Source organism: Anoplolepis gracilipes, chromosome 1, assembly GCF_047496725.1.
Source record: "Anoplolepis gracilipes chromosome 1, ASM4749672v1, whole genome shotgun sequence".
Classification (NCBI taxonomy): domain Eukaryota; kingdom Metazoa; phylum Arthropoda; class Insecta; order Hymenoptera; family Formicidae; genus Anoplolepis; species Anoplolepis gracilipes.
In genome coordinates, this window is record NC_132970.1 from 1,262,620 (window position 1) to 1,286,270 (window position 23,651).

Here is a 23,651-nt window from a genome sequence, read left to right on the forward strand (position 1 = left end):
CTGTTTCAAGCATAGAGATATTAGCCTTAAAAAGTCGTGATTCATGTGAATCTGCCTTAGGGACGCCATTTTGATTAGTTATCGGCAACGTGCAAGAAACTGTCAGGCGGGAAGAATCTGGAAGAGTCGAGCACATGGTGGAAGTGGAAGTATTCTTTCCACCATGGTCGAGCACATTAACTGTTGGGAGAACCAGTAAAATCGCAAGAGTGTAACTAGTAAATCACTTGTGTAGAAATCGAGATTGTTCAGGCAAATATTAGTGAGTACGTAAGAACAAATGATGGCCAGCCTAGCATTACAATGCTCGAGGAAGTTCGATCCAGTTAACATTGTGAGGACACGAACATAGGTATAAAAAATCTGTATTTATTTATGTGATTGCCTGAAGATCATTGTAAATTGTAAGCTTTCCTGGCGAAGTCCTGTCTTATGTCTCTAAAAGAACTTTTCAGAGATTTCTGTCATTTTGGGCTCTTGGGTTCATATCTCTTTCTCTAATATTTTAAAGTTTTTAGGAGCTTTCTCTTTATATATTTTTTTTATATTGTTGTCTTAAATAAGAAGTAGAGAGAGAGAGAGAGAGAGAGAGAGAGAGAAAGAATGGAATAATACTATTGTAATTATTACATGTTCAAAAATATAATGAATTAGTCTTATAAATATATCTTATAAATATTTCAATCTTGTGTAAATATATTAATCTTATATAGATCGTAATAACAACAACTCTTATAAATAATTCTCTTTCTCTTTTTCTCTTTTATACATTTGTTTGTATATGTACTATATTGGTATACAATTTTTTTTATATCTACCATTATGCATACAATATTTTTTTACTTTGAGTACATATCATGATATTATTTATAGTAATAGATATCATGATAGAAATTTTAAGCAAATTAAAAAATACTTGACAGCTATAAAATAATTAAACTTATCTTTTATTATAAATAAGAATAAAAAATAATATAAAATATATACAAAATAAGGACAAAAAAAGATATATAACAATATAGCATATTATTGCCCAAAGAGAAAATAAATCTGAAAAAAAATAATATTCATTCATTGCAAAATTGTATTATAAATTATAATTATACGCACACACAAAAACACACTGATATGTATTATTAGACATTCCAAGTTATATCTTACATTTCTAGAGAAAAGATGAAAGGCAATAATATAAAAAATATGTCAATGATTGGTTTTTTTGGTCTTTTTATTATATATATATTATATATAATATATGTATATGTACATATATATATCTATATATATATATATATATATATATATATATATATATTCACAAACATTATAATTGTTACTATTTGTATAAGATTCCCAATCCACACAACACATCTCATTACCACATTATACATCATTCATCCGGGTCCACTATGGCCCTTCTAGGTACTGGTTATAAATTATGCTTTCTTCTTCCTCTTTCTAAGCCACGATATTCGTTTGTAATTTATTATATGTGTATGTGTAATCATACGTGTGTATATATATTTTTTTTTCGTATATTTACATGTAGGTCGACATTTACTATTCTACGGAGCCACGTAGACTGATTGGGCGTTATTTTTTTCTTTCTTTTTTTTTTTTTTTTTTTTTTTTTAAGATGATAATCCGTGCAAGAAACGTTCTACCGGTCCACGCGGGTCAATATCAAAATTTGAAAAAATATGCAATATCATCATCTTCAATGAAAGGCTTGGACTTGGCTTATTTATTATCGGTTTATTATCGGTTTCACACTTTTCTTTTACGACCGGCCTCGATTTATTTAGCAACTGTCACGAACGAGTCCTTTTTCTCTAACAATTTCTAAATGAATCCTACTTAAATTCGCAGCGCTTTCCTTTTTCGTCGTTTGTGCATGCGTCTGCAGGTGCATGTGAGAGTGCGATTCTTTTATAACAATCCGGAAGATTCTTCTCAAAAAGGCACTATTTATACGCAAACGAAATCCGCGTTTTTGAACTAGTCTACTCGGTTTCTGTCCCGAGCTTTTTTGGGTACGTGTATGCATCAATATCTGCGAAGCGATCTCTAGGCGCGGCCGGATGAGATCTCTAAAATTCTTAGATGAATAAACTCGCAATTAATGAATGAATTCATTAATCAGTCGATTCTCGCTAACAACAGTCATCAAAATGTGGCGTCGTTCAGTCGCCAATTTTCTCGTTTTGTTTTTCAAGAGATACTAGGGCTAAACAATTGCGGTTTCGAAGCGACGACTAGACTTTACATTGAAATAATTTTACAAACACGATATAATCTTGTAATTTATATATAACAGCTTGTAAGAGTAATGACTGTATGGAATGAGAAAAATGAGTGAAGTCGACTGTATGAGTTATAATATTTCACTAGGTGGAAATAATAACAGTACTATGAATATAGGTAGATAATGAAAAATATGTCGATAATAATATTATGTATATAATGTATAATATATATATAATATAATATAATTGACATAATTATATTATCTAATATTATATATATATATACATTATATATAATAAACACAATATATATAGTATGTGTGTGTGTATGTATATATATATATATATATATATATATACATGTGTGTGTGTGTTTATATGTGTATATAATATTGTTTTCACATATGTAATCACACCTCTTACAATATTTTTCTATGTATATGTAATTTTTATATGAAATATTTTTTATACATTTTTTCTTAAATGTTAAAGCCAGAAACCAATAACCTTACCCTTTTATAGCATAAGCCTTAATAAAAATTAAGATTTATTAGCAATATATAAGTAACAATGTAAGAATTTATATATATATCTATATATATATCTATATATATATATATCTATATATATATATATCTATATATATATATATATATATATCTATATATATATATATCTATATATATATATCTATATATAGTATATAATTTTTTTTACATATGAACGATCTCGTGGCGCGATTCTAAGTTAATATCAACTTCGGATAAAAATTATGTACATTACTATGTTACAGCTTGATTCCTTTCTTTTTCTGCAAAGAATATAACGTTGAATAATAGTATAACATATGTGAGGTACAGAACAATACATTTTTAATAAGAAAAATTAGAGTCGAGCACTTTAGTGAATCTTTTCAACGTTAATACGTTTCTCTTTTCAAAATATACATGTATACATAGATGTCTTTACTCAATGATTTTCAAATTTTCACGCCACGAGAAACAATCCTTTATATAAGCCGATCATATATAGTTTATTAACATGTTAAACTTAAAGTATCAAATCATTATGTGTCACTTGCTTAAAAGCTACAGATAAATCTAAATCACTAAAAATCGAGTTATGAGAATATGTACAATATAATAAAGGTGTAGTTTTATCGCAGTTGACTTTTTCCTGTCACCTTTGGGACAGTTATGTTATCGACTGATAAAGAGATTGGAAATTATTTGTAGTAACAACAGCTTGTCATTTGCATGATCGCTCTTTTTTCCAAGAATATTTTAATTTTTCTCATCCTCGTATTATTAGAATAAAGTTTATTTTCGATCATTCTTGATAATGTAAACAAAACATTAATGTGTATAAAGTTTTTATTGTATGTATGGAATCATTAATAATTAGATTTTTTCTTCGTTTTCGTGAATCAAGAATGTTGTTTTAAAACCGTTGTGAGTTTTCATCATTATTATGTATTTGTGAAAGCAACATGAAGGTACAATGATAGCATAACCTAATAATAATTGATGAGCATGCTTTTTTGAAATCAAGACTGTCAAGAGTAGACATTTTTTTGCAATGATTAATAAATTTATGTTACATATTGTACAATAGGAATACATTAATAAAAATTGAAAAAATATAAAAGGGAAAAACATTGTCTTTCACTTCTTAACTTGTCATCATTATCTTGAAACAATTTAATTTTAAATCAACGAAGTCCAAATCTGTTACGACGGAGGATATCGAAAACAAAATTTCATAAAAATTTGTTTTGGATTAAGCTTTGTCTCGTAGCAGAAAGTTATAATCAGAAAACGAAGTAAGGATGGGAAAATTCCAAAAGACCAAATATTTCTCGAACGAGAATATATATTACATCATTTAACGTGTTATCAGATTATAATATATTATAGTTCATTCAAAATATTAAAATTACGCACGAATTTTATTCGTTCTTTTCCCTCTTTTTGTATTTACATATATTGAAAAGGAAAGAGCGATAGCGTCGAGCAATTGTTAATACAATATCCGATTTCGATTTGTCAGTTGCAAAATAGTAATAACTGTACAGAATTTTCATCTCTTTTGTCTAACGATGCGTAATATAACGAGATGACGACGCATAACTATCGTTTCGTACGGAAGATATTTTCACATTTGCACAATATCGCACCGCCTATGCTGCATATATCGATAATTGTCTCTCAACGAAGTATAATGTAAAGTATAATGACTCTTTACTTTTGAGAGACAGATAAGCTTTCCGTCTTAATCGTGACGGATTTTGTTTTTATTTCGTAGCCATTTCGGAGCTGGAGGTTAAATTCATTCTTTGGCAGTGACTTACGATTTGTTCGCCTCGTGAGGCTTCGTGAAGGAACCAGAATTTTGTCTACTTCGAGACTGTTGCTTATTGAAATCTCGCTGGTCGCTCGACGATGTGGAATTATTTCGTCGTCGGGGATGGCACAGCCTACTAGAGCCATACGAACCGGCCCTATTTCGAAACTGTGATGAACTTGTAAAGTCTAAACATGATTTTTGCATGTAACTATCAGATTTCGTTTCATTTGGCAGTGTAACGGTGCTGCAATCATCTAACAACGCGCCCGCCAAAGAATCTTCTCTAGCGCTTTCGGAAACACTTCTGTGACGTAATCTTGCAGCTTGAAGCATTTCATGTATTCGGGGCTGTAAGAAACATTTACATATATTATGTAAAACTATGAACCTACTATTAACAAATGCTTAAAACAATTAATTAATATGTGAGTAAAGCAAATAAGAATGCTTGTCTGCGATAATAATACTCACTTTGACTACTCTGAAGTCTTCGATACTCTTGAATTTTGACAAGTATTCTTCCAATTTAGAATCTATATGAAGTTGATCAGAGTTCTTATAATACTTTAAAAATGCCCAGAATTTTTCTAATCCATACAGTTGTCCTGTTAAACAATCAATTAATTTATTAATATTAGTAATATTAATTATTATGACACAGTGTCTAATATTAGAATATGTATTTCCTTTCTTTTTTTTTTAAATTTTGTAGTGCTGTTAACATCAACTCCACTCATAACACATGTCTTGAAGTGGAGTTAATTAGTTAAACAATTCCATTTGCTTTTGCACAAATTTACCGTTTAACTATCATATGATCTTATAGCTAAACAACCTATTTTGTGCTAATACACTGGGCAACAAAAATTTATACCAAAATTTCACAAACTTCAGATAATCACAACTCCACGAAAAATTGTCATATTTAAAATTTTTTTCATTTTGTAGGCTATCTGAAGTTTTACTATTATCTGAAGTTATGTGAAATTTCAGTATAAATTTTTGTTGTGATAATTTTGTTGCCCAGTATATAATGTAAATATAAAATTTTGACTTACCACTTTCGTAATCGTATATCGTTTCTATTTCGAAATCTTTATACAGTGCATGCCTAAATTTCTTTTCCAAACCGTAACTGTAAAATCTGAAAAGACATTCCACCCCGTATCGATATCCTTCGCAAGCATCCTCTTTGGCTATAGTTCTGAATTCTTCGTACATAGTACGATTAAAATTTTCTCGCAAAAAGAACGACCAGAAGCGGAAAAGAGTGTTCATTTCTTGTGATTGTCCAATACCTAATCGTTTACGCTCTGAAAGAAAAAAAAAGAAATACATGAATAAAAAATTTGATTAAATATTAATATGCGATTTTTATTTAAATATAACAATCAGATAAAAGAATTTCCGCAGATATTTTTCTCAGTCGGGAAAAGAAGACAAGAAAGATTCATCATCTTAGATACAATTATTCAAATTGATAATTTATTATTAGAAAAAAATGTTATAATTGCTAGATACCTTTCAAACAGCGTGAACGATATTTGTGATACGCTTGCTGAGTAAATCCGTTATCTTTCAACATAGCATGACTCGGATGCTCGCTAATAGTGGGAACACTTCCATAACTACTTGCAAGGTAGCCTTCATTAGGACTTGTACCTGCACTACTCCTGAAATTATAAATTAAAGAACATAAAATATATATGCAAAATAAAATCGGATTTTCATTTTTCTATTGATTATTTTCATTCAGATACAAATCTTTCTACAAAATAATTTCTTCAGTCGGGAAAAGAAGACATAAATATAGGTGATTCATCATGTTAGACACTTATACATGTTTTTTATATCAAATAAAAAATATTAATAATGAAGAAACTAATGCGAATTAATAATATCAATTAATAAGAACCAATCAAAGTAGTTAAAAACAGAAATATTGTAATTAGAGATATTTACAATGTCTATATATTTATTTAAAAAACTGTATTTTTAATATTTATAAGCTATGTTTATTTCTGAAATTTTCTATGTATTAGCATTTATTTATTCACAAAAAGTATGTCAAATTAATATTTGATTTGAGTTTGTTATTTCTTTTAACAGACAAATACATACCCCACAGAATGTGTGTGAGGACGATGTTCTCGAACATCCATAATCCACCCAACGTGATGCTCTACTGGAGGATTATTGCTGTGTCGAGTTTTTCGTTTTCGTGGTGTTGTTGGATCAACAGATGGTTCTTTTACAACGGCGAAGAAACGAGACGCGGCCCTTCGTCCTTCTCTCGCCTGTGATTTCTCATTATAGTGATTCTTTTCCGACCTATAATCTTTCTTCTCCAGACTTATATTTGGAAGCTATTAAATGAATAGTAGTTTTACATTTGTTACAAAGACAAGTAAACTCTTTTGTATTATTTACAAGGTTTGAAATACCTGTGACGACAAAGCCGATTGCGGAATCTCTAAATCTTCTATACAAGAAGGAGGTGGCGGCGGAACTTCCGGATTCGCTTTTCTCGGAACTTTTGGTGTCATTTTTTCGAAATCTTCTTGACTAATCATATTAATTGTCTTGTAGCTCCCAATAGACGAAGATGAACCATACTGTGTGTTAACATAAACTTAATATTCTAGATTTATTTTTTATTGCATTTTAAATTGAGAGAATAAAATTATAAATGTACCCTTTGATTATCTTGCCTCCATAATTCCTCTTCGTAATAATATAATCCATCGTTAATAAGTTGCTCTAATTCTTGAGTCATTTTTACTCTTGTAATCCAATCTCCTGTTCTATCATGACCTTCATGCTTTGGAATTCTAGATGATGGAGGATGAGTTTGGGTAAAGATAAGTATTTTATTAATATCTCTATCTGATAATTCGTAATCCTCATCATCTTCAGACCTGTATCCAAAGTATGGATATAAGAACAAGATTTTAGTAGAAAAAAAATCCACAAATATTGAAAAATTTTGAATCTCTTTAATTTTCTCTTCTGTATAATACAATAATAAAAATATAAACAATTAGAGCTAATCAAAAGATATTTTTGTATTTTCAAAATTTTGTAAATTCATAAGTTAGAGTTTATATAATGTACAAAAATTTAAATGTTTTTAAGATATGAATAAAGTCAAGTATCTCTCTTTTCGCAATATTCAAAAAGAATCGGATATTGAAAATATTATATATTTACAACATTAATCCAAAAATTATAAACAATATTATGAACCCAATATTATACACCTAATCCATTATGTACAACTAACCACTCCGAAAAGGCATTATGTCGACCAGTCGGAGGTGGTGAATCGAGTTCCTCGTCAAACTGAAAATTTAATTCTTCTCGTGTTGTGTTTCTGGTATTTTCAAACTTCTCCTTCTCTTCAGATCTATCTTTGTGTGGTTGTTTAACTCTTCTTCTCACCTATGAATAATATTTTCTTTATAATTCACATGCCTTTTAAGATATTTTTCTAAATATATACTTAATATATATATATATATATATATATATATATATATATATATATATATATAGGATATATAATAAATACAATGAAGATAATTACCTCTTTCCATGTATTGTCGCTTGACATATCTGATTCTCTGTTTAATCGGTTTTCTGGTAAGCTGTCTAAAGTGGAAGAGTTTATGGCTGGTAATGTATCATCTATCTTGAGAGAAGAATTATTATTAAGAGAAAAAGGAGCCATTGCTGTATTATTTGTCAATTTATAAATTTCTTCTTTTATCTTTTCAAATTGAATTTCGTTTTTCTCTTCATTTTTCGCTTCGTTGTTTTCATCCGTAGCAATAAATCCATTAGTTTTTTCCGTCAAGTCCATTGGTACAAATTCTGGTACATCAGGATTTAAAATCTCGTTTGCTATTGGAACGGAATGGTAGGATTCAAAAACACGAGGAACTGCGGGAATGGGTATGGCGAGTAAAGGCTTTGCAGTAGGACAAAATGTAGTTTTAGAGGTAGGATGTATTACTTCGTTTTGAGATGATATCGATTGTTGCGAATGATTTGAAATGGCCGTATTGCTAGTTATATCTGAGATAGGCCATTTTAAAGGTTCTAACTTTGTCCTAATCTGAAAAGTAAAAATTACATTATTCGAAAAATGCTCATACATAAGTAAAAAAAAGTATATTTAGATTATTTTAAATATATGTAAAGAGGTCTACTGTCAAACCCCATTCATTGAACTTGAAATAAGTTCTAATGGTGTTAGCGAATCCTCCTTTATTTTGTTCTAGCACAAATTTTGTATCCAACATATGTATATATATATATATATGTTAGAATTTTTTTTTAATATGTGCCATATGTATATTCAATTTTGTTAAATATATGCTTTTCGTTTAATATGGTTTCATTAATGTGAAATACGTTTATGATACCTTGTATCCATCTTGAAACTCTACCACTTCCAGTTTGTCAGATTCCATAACTGCGTTTATCACCAAATCTATATCTGTTGTTAAATTTTGTACACGTTGAAAAGATGCAATCAAAGTGAGAGGCAAAAATCCTTGAGCATTCATTTTACGACGAAGAAAGAAGTCCTTTACGAGATTTTCTTCACAGAAATAATACTCTCTGAGAAAATACGAGATTATTATGAGAAGTTACATATAAATTGTATCAATGCCAAAAATGCAAGTAACTTACATTTGTTGTCGTATACATTCTTTTAATGTGGGGATATCCATATAATTTGTATTATTAAAATAGCAAGTCCCCATAAAAGGTATCATATATCCAGTAGTATCAGCTTGTTCGTATTTATGTGTCTGAAAAAGAAAAGGAATATGATGTCTCGTCGTAAAAAACCGTGCAATACGAATATATACAAATTTTGAAAATTTTCAGTTCTACTGTCATTTATAATCAGAATATTGTCAGATAGATTCCCACTTATATTGTAACATCATTATTATTATTATTATTATTATAGGAATAATAATTTATTATAATAAAGTTTTAACATCAGCGAGCAGTTACCTGTGTATAGTCCGTTGTAGCATAATTTGTATACTCGTGATCGTGTCGGTGTCTAAAACCAATACGACCACGTCCGCCCCGTCCTCTACCTCTATAACTTTTTCCAACGCGTCCTCGTTGATTATATCCTGACGATCTATCGTAATCTCTTTCGCGCCAAGACTCGCCATCATTTGCTATTTTTATTACGATTTTATTACTATTTTTATTATATTATTATTATAATTATTATTCATATCACAATTTGTTTTTGTTATATAGCAATTAGTGATGCATTAGTGATTATTATATGATTATGATACGTATTATAGAAAGATGCAAACGGAGAATAATATAGGTAAAGATGAATGAAGAGGACATTTCACGAGTCTGTTAGGAGGTAAGGATAACAAAAAAAAAAAAAAAAAAAAGGGGGAAGAGATGATACTGATACGTGATATTATTACGTAAAGAAAATAATTTTACCTTCGCCATTTCTTTCCCTGTGGTTCTGAAATCTCGGCGATCGCATAGTCCCACGATTTTGTACTAGGTCTATCTCTAGTGGGACCCATTTTTGTTTATTCGCTATAAAAATGCGGTATAAAATCAAATTGTTGTTGGATATATTAAGAATAATATTTTTTGTTTAGTCTTCAAATCAGAGCAATCACTTTGATCAAAATAAATTTATTACAAGAAGTTTGTTAAATTTTTGTCAAAATAAGATACGCGGACCAAATTCTTTACCTTTCTTTTTCTTTTCACCATTATCTGTATGCTCATCAATATCGTCTTGACAATGATTCTGTTCCTCCTTATTTTCTTTGTCTCTGCTTTCTACAGTGCTATCTGTTTTAATATTATTTGGTTCATCGTTGATTACACCATTTTGCTTCGAAGGAGATAAGGAGGTTTTTCTCTAAATCACACAAAAAAATTATTTTATAAATTTTTATTTAAAAAATGCAGTATAATTGCAAATTAAGAAAAAATAGCGCTCAAAGATTGCATGTGTAGAAATGCTGAACATTTCCCGGACTAAGAAAATTCTCGTCTGAGATGACATAACATTCCATTTCTCTAGCAAAAATTCTACACTCACAGATTTATTAATAAATCGTGCAAGCTCTAGGTTTTGCATATCTTATTAAATTAGTTGTATTTATATATAATTAAAGATAACGATTTTCAACAACAAATAGATACATACTTCTACTTGTGTTCCTAAGGTGGGCCAATCTCCAATATTCGTAAAATCACTTGCCTATTGCATAAAATGTTATATTATTAACACAATATGATACATTAATTACATAAGTAAACAGATACTTCGTTGTGCAAATTTTATTACATTTTTATTTTTATATTTTTAAATAAGAAACACATATAACTGCAACTGTATCATTTTAATATCGGTAATAATATAAGTCTTCTTTTGAATCAAATTAACATTCAATTCTGTGTAGTATTGTATCTAAATTATTGTGTGTATTGACTGTGTATTATAAATATATTTGCGAATTACTGATGTATCTATTTACTTTTATCATTCTATATTTTTACTTGTCTTAGCATTTATTTTATACACTAAATGATATATCTAACTTAATATATTATAGAAATTAAGAAATATTATCTTCTAAGTTTATTATACAGTGTGCACATATGTAAGCTATAAAATTCACTTATTATCTTCCAAGATAAATATGTACATGTTTGCGCGCAGATGAAAGAAGATACAAATGTTACATACGTTTTGATTAAACCTTCTTCTATCTCTAGGAGCTCTGACAATTGTAGGTTGAGCACTCTCTTCGACACCATTTTCTGCAAAAAAAACAAAAAAAAACATTTAGATATAAATTTATTCCATACGAAAAAGTTACGTATCCTTTTGTCACGATTTGATGAAAATAAAAAAAAACAATACAATATGAAGCAGTTACACATCTGTTCATATAAAGATACGAAAAATAGAAAATGTTAATAACAACTTTTCAATGACTATATACAGTCCCATTTTATTTTATACGGTTAAATATCTGGAAAACACGAGATTTTGGAAAAAAAAAAAAAAAAAAAAAAAAAAAAATGTTTCACACAAAAGTTGTTTTTTTTGTCTCGAAGGGAGACATGAGGAAATGTTTGACCTTGGATAATTTGATACACTATAGGTAATGTTAACATGTCGGCGATAATGTAACTTTTAAAGGCTTGTAATTCGAAAAATACTTAATGAAAAAATACTTCATTATGTTTTGAAAAATTACTAAGTTACAAGAATATGCAATGAAAAGTGAGGGTTTTCATTTAAGATATTGAAATGACCTTCTTGTAATCTTCAAATGACCAAGATCAAACCAATGACACCATCTCATGTTCCTCTTTAAGCCAAACAACTTTTATCTGAAACATTTTTTTTCTAATATCTCGTTATTTCCAGATATTTTACCGCGTAAAATAAAATGGGACACCTTGTGTGTATATACATATGTGTTTTCTCAAAGATTAAATTATTTTCTTAAAGACTAAAGAATTATTAACATAAAAAAGATGTAAAAGATATACAGGAATAATTATATATTAATAACTACAATAATAATTGTAATACAAAGAAACTTGTATAATAAAAAAAATTCTCAAACTTACTCGAAATATATTTTTCATAAACTCTCTGTAAGTAATTATATTCATATCAGCCTCTTTATAACCTGTTTCAAACCGCGTGACCTTGATTATCTTTATCGCATATACGTGCGTATTACTCGAATATTTTTATCTGTAACATCGGATATCAAATCGAAAAAGAAAAAAATAGAGCAGATATAGCACAACAAAAATCTAATGTTAAAATTTATTATTTATTAAATAGATTAATTATCTCTCTCTTTTTTTTTTATTTCGTAAACAAATTTATTTTTAACATTCTTGTAATTATCATTACGACAAGCGAAACATTAATTCAAAGAGACAAATCTCAAGAGAAGTATGTAATAATATTCTTTCCTATGTAATATTATTATTATATGTTTATATCATTATAAAGTAAAAGCCATCAGCAAAGTAAAAAATTAATATAATAAGCGAGAATAATTTATAAATCATAAGCTCTTTTACTGAGACTGTACATATGTTGTCATCATCATATCATGTAAAAGTATTGTCGAGAATAATATTGAATTTGTATTTTGTATATTAATATAATATATGCACGTTTATCCGTCAAAAATTATGATTAGACACCATTTTATTCCTTTCGCCTTGCACTTTCTTATCTACTCGTGAACTTTTACAGTCGATGTGCCTACAAATCGGCAACACTATGTGTCAACGTGCCTTCGATCTTCGCGTGACATCGTTAAAATTAGCTATTGGTACTCGCGCATTCGTGGGACGACTCCGATCCGATGAGTCGTAGATAAAGGAGTTTAATTAACACGCAATTTTTATATTTATTCGTCGTGTTAAACTTTTATTTCCAGTATTTATCACACATCTGTACATTATTTGTAGGAAATTGAGGCTGACTCATGAACAATAAAATCTCGATTATGATTGCGCAATTATTGCTCATCAGAGTACATGCTCCAATCTATAAAGAGATGCTGTAAAGAAATCACTAACCAACAAATTCTTACATTGAAATTATCGTGCTAGAAATTCTCCGCGACGAATACCGTGGAAACGAAAGAAACAGAATTTATGGCTCGTGACGATGAGAAAATTGGAACACTTCTAACAATAGACAAAAATAAAATTATACAGGAAACAAAAGAGCACACTAAATTCTAGATTCAATATTCTAAAAGAATGTAGAATTTGTAGTATGTAATTAAGCACAAATTTGTATATATTATAATATTATATATATATTTTTTTATTTATCGTGTTTTTTAACTATCTTTTTGTTTCTTATAAAAAAAGAATTAGACATTAAAGACAGAATCTTTTATGTGTAACTTTTATCGTATATTATAATTATACATATCGTATAAGTTTTTTGTCTTTATTAATAATATTTATACATCTAATTTTTCAATAATAATTATACATAAAAGTCTCTTCTGTTCTATCAAAAAATGAAGAGATGTAGGATAGAAAAGGGCCAAGTGAAACGTGAGTAGGTTTCGTGATTTCTGTTTGAATCGAATTATTTAAACCTGTCTCGATGCCGAGCAACTTCGGAGAATGTTGAGGCCGGAATGTAATCATGACAAATTGTCTCAAACATACAATTATTGAACCTCGTGGACTCTAAAACGATAAACAACGATCTAAATGTGATTTGAGCATTTTCTTTCAAAATATAAGGAAAATAAAGTTCTTTTTTTCAATAAAAAAGAAGCGTTAATAATTCATTATCTCTTCATTCTGATATATTTATGATTGCATATGCCAGAGGCTATATGCGTGATACATTTTTGTCAATATTTATCTCCTAAAAATTGTGTTTAGAAATAATATTAAATTAGAATGTGCGATAATATACGTCACGAGCTATAATAATTTCAAATAAGTCTATCACGAATGTACATGGTCTCAACGTAACCGGGAGTTATAGTCAAGATTATCGGTAGTAATAGGCAAGATTTTTAAACTATACATAAAAAGTTAAAAGTGTATTCGTAAAATTTAATAACTTGAGTCAGAGATAAATATTTTCATGACAGTCGTCATACCGTCAAAAAAAAATAAAAATAAAAATTTTTTAAATAATCTAAAAATAATAAAAACATGTATACCACTAAAATATATATACAAATAAGTTAATATAAATTAAATGAATAATAGCTAAAATTATCTAGTTGAATCTAATTAGATTGTCGCTGCCAACTTGATTTTTGGAATCATCGCTGTCTTATGAATTAATGTGCACAATGAAAAAGATAGCGTCGACTTACGTTTAAAAGCATTTTTATTTTGATTTATCTTCATCGACATCTTTTGTCGACAACAGATTCAATAATCCAATTCGTTTCGCAAAAGTGCAGTCTAGTTAAATTGTGATTTTAATTGTATCAGTTTAATACCGGTATTATCACACTTATTTCCATACACTTCATGAAATTGGAACTGTGAATCGAGAATAGATTTTATGCAGATATCAAAATTCGATAAATAGATCCACATCACACAAATTTTAATTTTCGCTCTATGAATAATTAATTAAACATGTTAAAATGTATAATTACATAGAGATTTTTTATTATTCGATGGAGCCGAATGTAACAAAGTCATGTAATTGTCACGTTATTCCAATTTCGTCGTCCAAATTCGTGAATTTTTTTAACATCACGATTTCGCTTTTACATCTTGTAATAATCAACGCGACAAAGCGCGATATATCGCGATTGATACTGAAGTCGTGTCGACAAGCCACTGAAGGCAGGTTGGTTTAAGAAGCGAATCAACGATTACAACGAACGATGATGGGGCTCTGCTGGCAAGAATGTGAATACTTTCGACTAACAAGTTGGAACAAATACGTATACAAGAAGACCACACCTGTTGTGTATATCACGTGTATAAAAATAAAAAAAAAAATGGAAAAATGATACATGAAAGAACTATACAATATTTTTTCGGCATTCTTTCCGTGAAAATGTCATCGTCATTCAATTCTATATTATTCACCCGATATATCGAAGGCAAAATAGTTGTATATCATTCTTTCAGTGCAACCTCTCTCAAATAAACGTTTTTTGCAAGAGCTGTCAACGTTTCATAAAATAGAAAATTTCGATAAAATACATACGTATATAATCTCTTATTTCTTTCTTTATTATTCCAATTGATTCCAATCTTTTAAGCTCTGAGTGGACGATATATGCGGAACATTTGCCGATGTATATACGAAGATTTCGGTGATGAAACTAAATTGGGAAACACCCTGGACACATTGAAAGATATTTGCCAGACGAACGTTCTAGCTCTTATCCGACGGTCCCGGAACAGGTTTCCATTCTCGCGACTCTCACTTTCTGCGACATATTTTAATGTGGATCGAACGCGGAGCTATTGGTCAATTGCAATAAGACCAAGGCCCACATTCTCGCTACACGTTTATGGCTGAATTTGCGTCTGCTTGCTAAAATTTCATCTCAATCGTATATATTTTATAATTCTCATATTAGATATAAGGTTAAATATAAGATTAAAAGCATAAAAAATAGTAATAACAAGATCAATAGGCGAATTAAAAATCCTGAATTAGAATGAATTATAATAGCTATCTCTTATTAAAAACGTATCTTAATCGTAGCATGTAATGTTTTTGTACACATTGCGCAGAATTCAATCGGGCATATCGGTTAGCAGGAATATAAAAATATAGATTTTGTTCGTATGAAAAAGATATATAAGAAGCATTGGAAAAATAGAATAAAAACAAATATGTAAATTTAAACCGTTTAAAGTCGTAGAAATCGAATCGATCTGTCCGACGAAAGTGAACGTTCGAACACATGCAGACTATTAAGTAAGACGCATCATATATACGGATGCTTCTCTAATAATTGCATTGTGTGTCGCAACTTACTACATACTACGGTGTCGCAAGAATGTCAATGTCGTTGCCCTCGTAACATTCTCCTACACTCGTCCCATGTGATTACAATAAATGGATCAATTGCAATGGTCCTGTCCGCAGATTCGATGAATTTCGCGCTGAAAATTGTGTGTGCAACAAGCAACAGACACCGACATTCGTGTTGAATTGAAAATCCAAACACCGTTATATTAACAATGCTGACCAAACAGTTTGTTGCACATTAATATATTTCGCGCATATAATATATATATATATATATATATATATATATATATATATATATATATACAGGGTGTTCCTAAATTAAATGTCAACACTTTGGCAACGTGTGGGGAATCGATAAATAATTAAGGAGAAAAGTTATGTAAAGATTTGCTCGTTTTTGCCTTGTTTCCGAGAAAATTGCAAAAAAGCAGAAACAAAAATTTTAATTTTTCTACTTATTTATTTATTTACATTTACTTACACTTATTATATTATCACTTTTTAGTGAAGATTTTGTTCAAAATGTTGTCCTCTTGCAGCAATGCGAGCATTAGCTCTATAGTATTCACAGCTCGCACTGCAGCCTCACAATGTAATGACTCGTCGATTCGGCACTCTATTTGGAAATCGGCGCACATACTCTCGCACTGCCTCTGAGGCATTATTGTTGCAGAAACCGTACACGAAAATCATATCAGCATATTCAACATTAGAATATGGACGCGATATATTGTGACAGAGAGTAATTCACTCGAAGGCGTTCTATGAGTAACTAATTCAGGAAGAAGGCAAAAATGTAAACATAAGGCAAGAACACAATCTGTCTTTGTCTTATGTTTACATTTTTGCCTTATGAGTAACTAATTTAGGAAAAAGACAAAAATGTAAACATAGCAGTGCGAGCTATGAATACTAGAGCTGATGCTTGCATTGCTGCAAGAGGACATTTTGAACAAAATCTTCACTAAAAAAGTGATAATATAATAAGTGTAAGTAAGTGTAAATAAATAAATAAGTAGAAAAATGAAAATTTTTGTTTCTGCTTTTTTGTGATTTTCTCAGAAACAAGGCAAAAACGAGCAAATCTCTACATAACTTTTCTCCTTAGTTTATCGATTCCCCACACGTTTCCGAAGTGTTAACATTTAATTTAGGGACACTCTGTATATATAATACAAAGAAAAATTCTGTACAAAATAGGAGAGAAGAATAGTCTCATCGAAATGTCCTTTTAGAAAATTTAGAAAAGAAAGTTCTTTTTTCTCCTGTTTAGAATTTATCAATATCTCGAATTTGTTTAGATTGTAAATTTCGTAGGAAATTAAAAAAAAACCCTTTATCTTTTAGGAACAATGTTTTTGCCGTTATTTCGCGCGGTTAGGAAATAAGTAAATTAAAAATATTAGGAAAATAAAAGTTTTATCAAATAACAGAAAAAGCAAATAATTCCGTGATAAAAAACTTTGTTGAGTTTGGCTGGTTTTCTTGCATGAAAAGTAAATTGAATCTTCCAATATGCAAACAAATTGAAAGTAACACGTCAATCGTCCTATGCCAACATGGACATTCTGGTGCCACGTATATCTGATTGTGAGACGTGTTGGCAATGTGGAGATAAGACTGTCACGCAGTCAGGCGCTTTTTATTAACACGATATCTAAAATACCGGCATGTGCCACATGAATTTAAAATATTCGATTTCAATGTCCAAAATTACACAATGAATAATTATTAAACATTTAGAAGACGAAGCAACGAAAAACATTTGTATATTTTAGCAAAAAAAATTATTTAAAAAATTTTTAATAAATTAATTAATAAATAATACAACGAAAATTTATGTACAATTAGATGAGATTCTAGGCAAATATAGATATAATTTTGGGGTCTAGAAGTTTCTCTCAATATAAAGATATTAACAATCGATGTTTTTTTTTTTATAATATATTCAATAATATTTTTATAATAAATTCAACAAACATGAAAATGATATGGCGGTTGTATATTTTATTTCGATTTACTTCCTCGATTTTTCAACGTTCGCACATTCACGCGTTTCTATTTTCACGCCTCGCGTGTCGTAATATATACATCATCCGCTACAGTCCTCCCGTACAGTTTGCCTCGTAATCTCTTATGACATATTTTAAGTACTCACATATACTCCTAGAAATATGATAACAAATAGAAAATATAATAAAATATTGATTTTAACTTTGTTCTGTTTTTGACTGAAAATGTTGCAATTTGAAATAGTTTTTGTTTTTTTAAACATTATATGTAGATTTACATCAGTGATTTTTTTATATTTATGCGATTAAAAATATTGAAAAACATTTTTTACACTAATAAATCCGATGCAAATGGACAATGGTATTTCTTCCTTGCTTTCGAATTTAATATGAAGTTTATAGTTTATATTAAGAAATAAGGACAAAAGAATCACAAAATATTTTGCTAAAAATTATAGTATTTGGAGAAAATTATATTCAATTTGAACTTTTGTAAAGAAAGGAATATGTAGAAAGGGAGAGAAAAAAGAAATTTATATTATGTATATGATACAATCTATTTATAAGTAATATTTCGTGAAATCTCGGATATTTCGACACCGCTTCTCGAATTTCAACGAAACTGCTCAAGCACAAAACAGCATGCTAATAAAATAAGATATCTTCGCTCACACACACGTGTACGCGACAAATTAATAATTATGTAATCGTTATCGGAAACAGTCTGACAGTAATAGCAAAAAGTTTGGAGAAAGATGATAAGAGGCTACTTTTTAATTAAGCCTTATAATTAAAACAAAATATGTAAAATTTACAAAGCTTTATTGTCATTTGTCTATAGCGTAATTAAAATTCTTGTATACAATGCAGCTTCCAATGGCAAAATACCTTAATAATGTAAAAAAAAAATTTTTATTAAATTTTAATAATAAATGTTTTGTCAACAAATATCGTAAAATTAATCAATTTTGTTTATCTCAATTTAAATATAAAATTTGATTTATACAACTCAAATTCACAATTTACCCAGTTATCTATTAATCTAACAATAAATAAAAAATAATAAATACTTTTTACAGTTTCTTCCGAAAATCGCATATACGGTTTTCGGAAAAATATGTGCGAAAATGATTGAAAGGAAAAAGGCCTATGACTGTAACAATCGAACCCTTTTATGAATAGTTTACTGTGAAATGTAGACACAAAAGTTGTCACAAAAATTTTTAACGTTTTTTATGTAAAAAAAGACAGGTTCTCAAAAGAAAATCTATACTAACCATTAAGCTCCATCCCGAAAAAAACCCTGTCGTGATCACATTATTTCGCATAAAGAAAAATCTACCTGAAGGAAAAACGTACTGTTTCGTATAGAATTATATAATACTAATATTGTGCTCATCTTGCCTGTTTTAGCTAACGAATATTCAAAGAATATCGCCTCAAATATTTAATATTCGACTATTTTATTATTAATTTTGTATCAATTTATTAATGATTTCGGAAAATAGATAAGTGCAATGTCTATATCTGTCTTATTGATTTAAAATAATTATGTATAATTATATATAATTTTGGATAATTGAGCATTATACACGACAGAAGAGATTTTTAAATTTACTTTAAATTTACAATATATATCTGGCTAAGAATGCGTATAAGAACTGGATAAACTCAAATACAGAAATGATCATTCTGTAATATCCGTATTGGAAATAAAAGAATCACAATTATAAAGAGCAATAAAATTCTTACAATTAACTAAGAAAAAAGAGAAAATGTGAAATTTGTGTTTTAACACTTTAGAAGGCAATGATTCATTCAAAAAATATATCACAAACAATTGTTTCTTTCTTTCTTAGAAGTATAGCATTATTAACTTGTTCTCTCTTACCTGAATTCTTTCTTCCCCGAGAATAGAAACTCTTGCAATTGTATATAAACTCAAAAAAGTTTTTAAGAATGGAATTATAAAAAGAATTTAAAAATGGTTGTGTAGGAAAATGTTTCGCCTGCGAACACCTTTTGGAGGAAAAAAAAATCAATATTTTTTATCTTCTTTTCTTTCAAATACTATGCAAGGAAATTTCTTTATCTAGTTAACTGAAGAATATAAAGAGGGGGGGGGGGCAATCCTTTCTCATCTTTTCCAAATTTATTTTTCTATCAAATTTTTCTTTTTTTTTTATTTTTAATTATTAATTTTTATTCTTCAGAAGAAACAAATCAATTTATCATCTTTCAGAGATGAAAAGAAAAACAGAAAAAAATTAAAAGAAAGTTATGTAAATATGTAAGTACATGAAAAGTTTTTCCAATGAATTGTCAAAAATTTTCATCGAAAAATGTGATTTTTGTTTCTATGTCTTTCAATTAATCGATCATAAATTATACATTAGATAAATGTTAAACAATAAAGAAGCAAGGATATGAAAAATAAAATTTAACTCACCGATTGTGTCCTGATGCTGCTGTTGCTGCGGCTGTAAAACTCTCCGCTCTCTGTCACTCTGTCTATCAACGCATGTGGATGTCAAGGCCGTGGAGACGACGTTGAGCGTTGCGAGCTGTTGCGAGGAGGTGGACGTCTTTGTGGTTTGCGGCGTCGGTGTCCTGTTCTTTGTCCAGGCGTTGACCGTCGGTAAAGGGGCCTCGACGTATTTGACCGGTGGTGGCACCAGAGGTATCGGCTGCGTCTCCACCTCGACGTTCTGATCGTCCCTGCGATGATGGGCCTCCTTCGAACCATGCTCGACAACGCCATTGCGGTCGCCGCGCTCTCTGTGCGATCTCTCATCACTGCCGCGTCTACTGACGCCCCCGCCGCCGACGCCAATGTGACCACGTGGTTGATGGCGGTTGTTGTTTTCGCGTAGCCGGTGACGCTCGCGATGAGTTTCCCGGTGCTGTTCGCGCAGTTTCTCTTTACGACGAGCGCCCTTGTTGGCGACCGTCTGGAATTCGCCGTCGTTGGTGACGTCGCCGTTATTCAACTGGTCGGTGACGTCGCGTTGGTTGTCATCCTGACACTCGGCATGCGCGTTCGGCATCTTCGATAAATTCCTCTCGCAACGGTTATCCTTCTCGGAAAAGTTGTCGGCTATCGGTTGAATCGTCGTTCGTGTCACTTGACAGCGAGCAATTCTTTGATAGGATTTATCCTTGACCATGCTTGGCATTAATCTTTCCACCATCGTCGTTGCTTGTTGCTGCTGTTGCTGTATTTGCTGTTGTTGCGACTGTTGATGCTGTTGCGAGACCGTCACTTGCTCGCCAATGTTTTCCTTATTATTGCCCTTGAAGGAATTCACCCGACTTTGAGATGAACCCTTCGGATTTAACACACTGGCGTAGGACTGACAAGGCCCCGCCTCCTGCCTCTCGCCGTTACCGCGAGCGCCACCTTGGTTACTGGCCAGTTTGGCCGCCATCTTGCGGCGTTCGCTGCCGAGAGCACAAAAACACGAGGTTTTATGCGCACGAGGCCGCGCGTTTTACGCGGTCTAGGACTTTATTCAACCGAGATCGTCGATTTCCGCCGCCGACGAAATGTCGCTCTCGCGGTAGCCGAAGCGATCCGCCTCTTTGTCCTCGAGGTCGACGATCAGTAGATTGTCAATGATGACTCGCGTACTCGCGCGATGGGCAAACTAACCTCGCACGCGTCCTCGCACTTCACATGCCCCTATTCATAATGAGGGAATTTAGTCGCGTGCGGCTGCTCTTCTCGACGAAGAGAACGCGACGGAGATATCCCCTAGTTTGCCGTCCGCTTTGTCAGTCAGACACGTCGGAACTTCACTCCTTTCTAAAAAAAAAAAAGAGAGACGCGCGCGCGCGCGCGCGTGGTCCGCGGCAACACGCGGTCGGCAGTCGTTGGGACAAAGCAGATGTAGTACTTTTATCTCTCGCGTATACGTCCCGACGTAACACTCGGCGCGACTTTGACGTTACGAGATCGTGTGGAAATGGCGCACGTGGAAAGGTTCGTCGACGAGCACGAGATTCTTCGTACTTTGCGGCGGATCGAGCGAGCGCGCTGACTCGACGATTTTATTCGACACACAAATTCCCGGCGTGTGTCCTTCTACGCCTTTCTCGTTACGATGTCTCCGCGACGTCACGGATCACGAGACTATCCTCTAGCCGGCGGACGATCGTCGGAGAGTCCTCTGGGCGAGCAACATACGCGCGATTCGTCGCGATAAACGTTGCCCGACACTCGAGCGCTTCGCAACCTGGGGGATCTATCGTCCGGTCCTCCGTCTTGTCGACTGCACGTTGCGTTTGCGACGTAATTCACAATCGCGTCGCACGTAATCGCGAACACTCGTCACCCTGGATCCCCGCGTGTCTACCAGTACCGGCGTAGCATCGCGTTACCGCGGATTACGTAAACACGGCGCATTTTCGGCAGAGCCCTTCCGTTGGAGAACGATACCAGCGAGACCCGCGAGAGACATGTGGCCAATGCTGGCGAGCACACGAGCGACTCACCCGGCTTCCGGTTCTTCGTCTGATCATGCGTACGACCACGCCAGATGGCGACCCTAGCTTCCGGCGATTTCAACAGCGCGAATCTTCAAATTCAAATCTTCGACGGATGCATTCGGAAATTTACTTATCAGCTAAAACAGCGCTCTCGGTCGACCAGTCGGAATGAAGAGGTCTTTTCTTCTGATTGGTCGATCAAACGTGTACGTTGCTCGACAATAATTCCTTCCATTCCCCTAGCGAGCAGTTTATATAAATAGCGTTTTCGATTGAACGAATTTTAATCCGGATTAATTAATCACTATTTTACTATGCATTCAAATCTTTTATTGGCAGAGACCATGTAATGACGTCATTATTCGCCCTCAACATCGAAGACGCTACAAGATACGTAATATATCCTATATAAACTCCCTGCAGGAATGAAATGAATTATTGAATAGTTCTAGGTAACATGTGTTACATTTTCAAACGCAATCAATGCGATGACGTGTCACGAGCAACCAATCAAATTGTCACTTTTTCGAAAAAACGAGAGTTTTAACTGCTATATATAGATGATTATTTATATATATATATATATATATATATATATATATATATACATACCTATATATGATTAATTTTAGATATTATATATATGGATACATTTTTTTATATGCAATATATATTATTAAATATATTACATATGTAATATATCTATATTGGGTGCGTTCCACGTGGCAATTACAAATACATATTTGAAAACACTTTGCTGATCAATCGCAATAAAAAATTTCGTTGTCCTGATTGATTAATCAGATGATTCGAAGTGAAGTTTTCTTTTCTATTCGCATGTTATTAGTATTGCATATGCATATTATTATATATTATAATATATCTAGTGTATTCAATATACCCTTTTTTTTTGACAATTTATTTCAACTATATATAATGTTGTATACATTAATTATATCTGCAATTTACAATACATAAAAAATGTATTTCATTGAGATCATGTATAAATCT

General features: G+C 31.4%; 1 protein-coding gene and 2 long non-coding RNA genes across 4 annotated transcripts; 1 reads left to right on the forward strand and 2 right to left on the reverse strand.

The window, feature by feature from the left end:
• Positions 1–67: 67 nt before the first annotated feature.
• LOC140671387 (uncharacterized) lies at positions 68–7,541 on the forward strand. The gene is made up of 2 exons (XR_012047708.1): positions 68–352; positions 6,702–7,541. It is a non-coding gene; the product is annotated as an uncharacterized lncRNA (long non-coding RNA).
• Larp (La related protein) lies at positions 3,626–22,639 on the reverse strand. Its single transcript, XM_072902122.1, has 17 exons — positions 20,602–22,639; positions 11,359–11,432; positions 10,816–10,869; positions 10,353–10,524; positions 10,089–10,190; positions 9,624–9,799; positions 9,291–9,412; positions 9,020–9,218; positions 8,179–8,709; positions 7,876–8,033; positions 7,288–7,510; positions 7,037–7,207; positions 6,714–6,958; positions 6,114–6,265; positions 5,651–5,905; positions 5,064–5,197; positions 3,626–4,940 (listed from the first exon to the last, which is right to left on the reverse strand). Exons 1-17 carry the CDS (start codon positions 21,578–21,580, stop codon positions 4,593–4,595), a joined length of 4,095 nt encoding a protein of 1,364 aa, XP_072758223.1. The 5' UTR covers positions 21,581–22,639; the 3' UTR covers positions 3,626–4,592.
• Positions 11,442–16,399, reverse strand: LOC140671394 (uncharacterized). Of its 2 annotated transcripts, none has more exons than XR_012047714.1 (3): positions 14,798–16,399; positions 14,507–14,678; positions 11,442–12,384 (listed from the first exon to the last, which is right to left on the reverse strand). It is a non-coding gene; the product is annotated as an uncharacterized lncRNA (long non-coding RNA). The 2 variants fall into 2 exon arrangements; XR_012047712.1 differs by lacking the exon at positions 11,442–12,384 and adding an exon at positions 13,428–13,859.
• Positions 22,640–23,651: the final 1,012 nt, after the last annotated feature.